This window comes from Propithecus coquereli, unplaced genomic scaffold, assembly GCF_000956105.1.
Source record: "Propithecus coquereli isolate 6110/MARCELLA unplaced genomic scaffold, Pcoq_1.0 Scaffold215, whole genome shotgun sequence".
NCBI lineage: Eukaryota > Metazoa > Chordata > Mammalia > Primates > Indriidae > Propithecus > Propithecus coquereli.
Genome location: NW_012146634.1, coordinates 923872 through 931607, shown reverse-complemented (window position 1 = coordinate 931607; position 7736 = coordinate 923872). Strand labels below are relative to the sequence as shown.

The 7736-nt window shown below is 37.8% G+C and overlaps 1 protein-coding gene across 2 annotated transcripts in view; it reads left to right on the top strand.

Moving 5' to 3' along the window:
* Positions 1 to 7736, top strand: part of LOC105810601 (monocarboxylate transporter 1) — a 42120-nt gene that overhangs the window by 16295 nt on the left and 18089 nt on the right. For both annotated transcript variants that reach the window (XM_012644631.1, XM_012644632.1), the window contains exon 2: positions 7021 to 7281. In XM_012644631.1, coding sequence (XP_012500085.1) covers positions 7065 to 7281 — 217 coding nt within the window. In that variant the 5' untranslated portion in view covers positions 7021 to 7064. The remainder of the gene's footprint in view (positions 1 to 7020; positions 7282 to 7736) is intronic.

Sequence of the window (7736 nt, the reverse complement as noted above, 5' to 3'; positions counted from 1 at the left end):
GGGTCTCGCTCTTGCTCAGGCTGGTTTCGAACTCCTGAGCTCAAACAATCCGCCCGCCTCGGCCTCCCAGAATGCTAGGATTACAGGCGTGAGCCACCGCGCCCGGCCTTGGATTTCCTTCATTCTTTAAGGCCAAGTATTAATAATATTCCACTGTATGTATGTACTACATTTTCTTAATCCATTCATCTGTAGATAGGCATTTAGATTGTTTCTATGTCTTGGCTATTGTGAATAATGCTGCAAAGACCATCAGAATGCAGATACCTCTTTGAGATCCAGATTTCAGTTCCTCTGGATATGCACCCCAGAGTATGACTGCTGAATCAAATGGTAGTTTTATTTTTAATTTTTTGAGGAATCTCCATATTTTCCATAGCAGCTGCACCAATTTACATTCCCACCAACAGTGTACAAGGGTTCCCCTTTCTCTACATCCTCACCAGCACTTGTTGTGAGATCCACTGTCTTAAAAAAAGAAATACACATTCTATTTATTGGTAGGATGATCTGACCATGTAAATAATTAAAAACTGGAAATTATTAACTGAAATATTTACATTTTTAGGGATTATAAATATGAATTAAAAGCAAGATCTAGAATCAATTTTCGTATGCAGTATTCTGAAAGATAGACCTAAAATCCTTTTTTAAGCCTTCTAGTTAGCAAGTTGTTAATTTCTCTTAGAAGGATAATATATTTAACTTATTGTAATGTGGGTAGGATTTTCCCTGAATGATAGGGTATGTACACAGACAGTTGGAAGTTTGTAGAGACAAGTTTACATTTTTTTTAATTTTCTTTATTGCAGTTTGATCAAAATTACACATTTCATAATTGCTGAGTGTTTGGCTACCCACTTCCATTAGTTATATTTCTACTTTCACTGGTACTTTCTGTTTGATTTTTTTATTGTTTTCATTTCTTCACTGTATTCAGTTTCAAGTGGAAAAGAAGGCAAAAGAAGGTAAGGTTTCCTAGACCTTGAATCTTGAAAGTTAATTCTGTAAGCCATGAAGCTGGTGTAGGGCTAGTTTTTTTGAGACAGAGTCTTGCTTTTGTTGCCCAGGCTAGGGTGAGTGCCGTGGCGTCAGCCTAGCTCACAGCAACCTCAAACTCCTGGGCTCAAGCCATCCTCCTGCCTCAGCCTCCCGAGTAGATGGGACTACAGGCATGCGCCACCATGCCCGGCTAATTTTTTCTATATATTTTTAGTCGTCCGATTAATTTCTTTCTATTTTTAGTAGAGACGGGGTCTCACTCTTGCTCAGGCTGGTTTGGAACTCCTGAGCTCAAACAATCCGCCCGCCTCGGCCTCCCAGAGAGCTAGGATTACAGGCGTGAGCCACCACGCCCGGCCTAGGGCTAGTTTTAAAGAGCAAGAGGAGGTTAGTTACTTTAGCAGCAAAAGCTTCAGTAAATCAGCCTTTCTAGATTTGAATGTTTCTATGTGAATTTGAAACCTAAAACTAGTTTACACTTAGTAACAGATTCTTTTTAAGATTGTTGATTTTAGACACTTTCTGCCTCTTTTAAATTCACAAACTGGCCATTGTCATTTTAGGAAATGACAGTGGCTTTGTTTTAAATGTTGATGGGGAAAGCGTAGGGAACATAATGAATACTGTTTTCTAGGGCTTTTGTAGCTCTTCTCTTCTGGAGTAAGGCCAGGACATGGGGGGTATAGAGCACAACTTTGGCTTTCCAGATCACAATTCCTGAGAGTTATGAGAAAATGAGAAAGGTCAGAAAATCTAGAAGGCGATTCTTGTCATCACCATCATTACCAAGAAAAATTAGGGTTATTGTTTCCTATTATCTCTTATGAGGTGAATTGAGAATTTTTCTCATCAACCTATCCCTTTGCTTTTTAATCCCCTCATCACTTTTAGGCAATAATGGCTAAGCTGATAGGAAGGCTACTGTGCACATTGTTAGGATTAAAATCTTAAACTTTAGTCCCTTTTAGCCTCTGGACTTTAGCATACAAAGAATGCATGTGCTCTCTTTTCTCAATGAGGCTGAATGCTGTGAAAGGGAGCCTGCTCTCGTAATATCCTTTTTGAATGGGCTCTTCTGTTTATAGCTGAGACTTGCTAAAAGGAAATAATGTGCTTAATGATATTACTGATTTTTTTCCTATTATGTACCATCAGAATTTTTAAGTAAACAGGGATAACCATTTGTCAGATGGTGGCAGAATTGTGTTGAATCTTTGTCTGGTTTTTTGAAGTGTTCTTTTTTTCAAAATTATTTTGAATACTCTTATTTCTTACACTTTCTGCTTATTTTTCCTTTTGAGTCTTTTTAAAGCTTCTTGAAGTTTTAGATCTAATTTTGACACTATGGAATGAGGTATTGTTAACTTGATGAGGCAAGTCTTAGTGACTAAAAATTTTAACTGCTTTAATTGGGACAAATCATAGCTGGCAGCTAAGCTCAAAGTTTAATCACGTCCAGCACGTATTAGCTGCTCCAGTCAGAGCTTGATGTGTTAAACAGCTCTGCTGTCTGTGTGTGGGTGTCGTTCTGTGTGTGTAAATGTTCTAAGATGAATTGATCTTTTTAGTGGTTCTTTGATTGAAAACTTTCAAATGTTCTGTTTTTTTCGGACTTTAGATGAAGGAAGAACTAACAAAATTCATGCATGGAGACATTCTATTTAACATAATTTTAGAATCCATGCTGTTTCCATTAGCAGAACTGAACTGTTAAATGGCTTTTTATTATATTCATTCCAGTAAAAATTTTAGGAAGCCTTAACTTGTAAATATTTCTATCTTACCTGAATCATAGGACAAAAATCTTTACCCTTTAAGCTGGATTATATTTTTGAGGAAATTATTCTCCAGATCCTCAGAGTGAGATGTAATCTTAACTTAAAATCATCTCTCCTGAGAATGGGTACCTGAGATGTTCTACTTCGCCCTTTCCAGCTGGCCTTATCCAAAAGACCTTCCTCCCCACTACAAAAGAAAGATGCATCTCTCATTCATCCCATTTCTTCCTGTGGTTCACTGCCCCAGGCAGCCATGGCCCCAAAGGAAGGTAAAATTAAGAGAGAGTCCCATGACAGAAATCCAAAGGTCAGAAATATTGGAGAGGACATGACCTTACTCCATTTGGACAGCACATTTCTGCCTTCTCTGTTAGAATTAGTGTTAGAAAAATGAGGTAATTATCACAGAGATGTGTATCAACACATTTATTTCAATTAAAATGAAGGGTGATTTTGTTTGATAGAAATCTATTTTACTTGATTGGTTTGAACATGAGGACTGGCCAATTAGGTTATATGGTAGGTATTTTTCATAAATTGAATTGGTTTAATCTTTAGTGCCAGACACAGCTAAGGAGAGAGCCAGAAGAAACCATCCAGCATGAATTACAGAGAAACAAAAGGATGGAAGACATAGAAGAGAGAGTAAGAAAGTAAATACCATGGGAAGGTTCAACCCACATCCAAGTGGAGTCTCAGGAGTGGAAAGAGAGAAATGGGGAAGAAGCAATATTTGAAGACATAGTAGCTCAGAATTTTTCAAGATTGATGAGAAGTTTGTTTTGTCAGCATGATTATCTGTTAGTGCTGTAATCTGTATTTTCTAAATAGTTGCTTTTTAAGATGTTTCTTGTTCCTCAAACTGAGAATTCTTAGTATTTATCAAATCTGTAATATCCGTAGCCATTAACCCTTGAAAATTGCCGCCTCTTCACTCTCTATTCTCTTCTTACAAAGTCCCATTAGGTAAATGTCAGATCCTCCCATTCTAAAACATTTTCTCCTATAGCTTCAGAATGAAGCGTTCCCTTTCCACTGAATTCTGCTTAATTTCTTCAAACCTATTCCTCAGGTTTACTGATTCTCTATCCAGACACATCCAATCTGCTAGTTAACCTGTTATTAATTTCATTAACTGCACTTTTCATTTCTAGAAGTTCTGTTTCAAACAATTGACTAATCTTTTTTGATTGTATCTTGGTATTTTTCTAATGTTTTAAATGCCTTATTTCATGCCTATAGTCATTTAAATATTCATATTCCAATATCTGTAGTCCTTGAGTATCTAATCTGACTGTGTTAGATTGGCTTTATTCATGGCCTTTGTCTGTGGGAAATCTTTGCTAGCAAAATCAAACATGATATATCTTTGGAAGAACAACAAAGATTTCCCATAGATGATCTTCCATGCATGAGCTCCCAGCTGGCCTGTAGTTGTGAATTCTCAGAAGAGAGAGTCTTCTGTCTTCTTTGCTACCTCTTCTTTGTCTTCTTCCTCTTTCTTTTAACCATGCAGATAAAGACAGAAAAATTTGCCTACCATCTCCTTTTACTTCTGTATTGTCTCCTTATATCACAGAACAGATTTTATCCCCCTTGTTACTGTCCTTGACCTTTTTTGTATTTGATGAGCTTTAGTGAGATATAATTTATATACAATAAAATTCACCAATTTTAAATGTACAGTTTGATGAGTAACTACTGTCATCATAATGATAATAGAGCGTTTTCATCACCCAAAAGTCCTCTCATGCCCCTTTGCAGTGAGTCTCCTCTTCCCAACTGCTGGTGGCCACTGATCTGTTTTCTCCCATCCAAGTACTAACCAGGCCCGTCCCTGCTTAGCTTCTGAGATGAGATCCAGCACATTCTCATCTCTGGCCTGTATTTATTGCTGTAATATAATCTGAGTGAAAGTAACCTGAAATGGACATGCTAATTATGAGTTTTAATATGGGATGGAAGTTGGATTAAATAAATTAAAGGAGAGCTTCATGAGAAAACGGATAAGCTACCACCAAACACTCACTCCCATCTGCCCCTTATTAATAATCTAACAGAAAGTTTCATTTTCTAACCATGCTATTTATTAGTACTAGGTGACTTCAAGAAAAAGGGGTAATTTTTGATTTCAAACTACCATCTTTTGATATCTTAATTCAAATTTGTGAATTTTAACAGTATTGGTTAGTTATTTGTGTTTCTTGTCATATAATGGAGAAAAATACCAAGAATCTAAGTAATTAGATAAAAGGAGACTTTTCTGAGACAGTTTTTCAGCCCATTAAACGAAAATCTTATGTGTTCAGAACTAACTTCTATTTTGTAAATTGCTACATATCTAGTGAGTCAGGTACCTATTTCATAATACTTTAATTCAGCCATAAATAAGAAAAAGTAAAAAGAAAGTAAGTATTGAAGAATACATTTTGGGAAAGGGGAAAAACTTATAATGGCTATATTAAAACCTGACATGTTTATGTGTTACATGAATTTTGCAAGTAGATAAGTCAAGTGAGGCATTTAGTTGCCTACAGTAAGTTAAGGAATTGTGATATTGACTGCCAAAACAAGTAGGCTTATCAAAGTACAAAGGCTACATTTACTGAAAAGGATTTATTTCAGTTGTGGTTTCCTAAGTAGTGAGAATCTATTTTCATTTAAGCTACAGGAAAATTATAGGCAATACCATGACTCTAAGACTTTTATGGATAACGTCTTTAGAAGGTAATTCAGCCGGGAGTGGTGGCTCACGCCTGTAATCCTAGCACTCTGGGAGGCCGAGGCGGGCGGATCATTTGGGCTCAGGAGTTCGAGACCAGCCTGAGCAAGAGCGAGACCCCATCTCTACAAAAAAAAAAATACAAAGAAATTAATCGGACAACTAAAAATATATAGAAAAAAGTAGCCAGGCATGGTGGCGCATGCCTGTAGTCCCAGCTACTCGGGAGGCTGAGGCGGAAGGATCGCTTGAGCCCAGGAGTTTGAGGTTGCTGTGAGCTAGGCTGACGCCACAACACTCACTCTAGCCCGGGGAACGGAGTGAGACTCTGTCTCAAAAAAAAAAAAAGAAGGTAATTCATATCACAGAACACTATGGGACAAGATATGTGGGGGTTTGTTTCCCACATACCAAGCAATTCTCCAACAGACACCAAATTGTATATATCTAGTAATTCAACACAATTCTGAACTTACCCACCTGGAGGTAGAGTCAGATCCCAGGTTAAGGGCTCAGTTCCACATGACTGCCCCCACCTTCACACGCCAATCGTAAGTGGTAGGTTGTCACCTGTACTTCTGACTGACCAGCTATAAATCGGAATTCCTGCTACCCACTCTTCGGATTTGATTAATTTGCTAGGAAGGCTCACAGAACTTGGGGAAATACGGTTACCAGTTTATTATAAAGGATACATATGAATAGCTAGCTGAAGAGGTGAAGAGGTACATAGGGTGAGATTTGAAAGGGTCCCCAAGTGCAGGAGCTTCTTCCCCTATGGAGTTAGAATGTACCATCCTCCCTGCACATGGATTCAATTGGTTCAAGAGTTGTTCTCTTTTTTGTTTTGTTTTTGAGATGGAATCTTGCTGTGTTGCCTGGGCTAAAGTGCAGTGGCATCATCATAGCTCACAGCAACCTAAAACTCCTAGGCTCAAGTGATCCTCCTGTCTTCGCCTCCTAAGTAGCTGGGACTGCAGGCGTGCACAGCTACGCCCGGCTAATTTTTCTGTTTTTTGTAGAGACAAGGTCTTGCTCTTGCTCAGGCTGGTCTCAAACTCTTGGCCTCAAGCGATCCTCCTGCCTTGGCCACCTCACCCAGCCCTGTTCGAGAGTTTTTATAGAGCTTAATTTTCAACTACCACCACCCCTTTCTTGGAGATTGGTAGATGGGGCTGAAGTTTCCATCCTCTAATTACTTGGTCCTTCTAGCGACTGAAACTATCTAGGGACCTTACCTGAAGTCACCCTCTTTAGCATAAACTCAAGTGTGATGAAAGGGCTTGTTATGAACAAAAGACACTTGTATCGCTTAGGAAGCTCCAAGGGTTTTAGGAGTTCTGTGCAAAAACCAAATATTATAAAAAAAGATGCTCCTATCTCCTTTATCACTCAGGAAATTATAAGGGATTTAGGAGCTCTGTGCCAAGAATTGGAGATGAAGACCAAAAAATATGTATTTATTACTTCACAAAAGGCTTTTTTTGCTAAGATACTATTTAATTTTATATCTTTCAGATATTTGGATTTGAACTGCATTTTGGAATTCATCTACACTTAAAATGCCACCAGCAATTGGAGGTCCAGTTGGATACACACCCCCAGATGGAGGCTGGGGGTGGGCAGTGGTAGTTGGAGCTTTCATTTCCATCGGCTTCTCCTATGCATTTCCCAAATCTATTACTGTCTTCTTCAAAGAGATCGAAGGTATATTCCATGCTACCACCAGCGAAGTGTCATGGATATCCTCCATCATGTTGGCTGTTATGTATGGTGGAGGTAAGTACCCATTAAAGCCTGCTATTTTAATTTTCATTAAGCAGCCAGAATCTCTGTATTATATAACTTTTAAAAAAACTTATTCAGTGAGATGTTTTGAGTGTTATTTCTCAAAGTTTTGTGTTTAGAGTCATATTTTTCATTTTTGATAACAATGGCAACTCTTGTGCTGTTTGTTCCACTATAGTATTCCAAAACAGAGATGAGAAATGTGAGGAGCCCTGATTTGCTTCAACTCAAGTATCATTGAGCTGAAGGAACTCTCATAAAAATAATGTGTGCACAACTAGTTTTTCTTGCTCTCTGCTAGATTCTTGAAATGTAAACATAAATATAGATTTTTAAAAATTGATATTGGAAGAATTAAAACAAATCAGGCTAACTAAATAGCATAGTTCAGAGTCTGAGTTAAAATCTTTTTTTTTTTTTTTTTTTTTTTTTTTTGAGACAGAGTC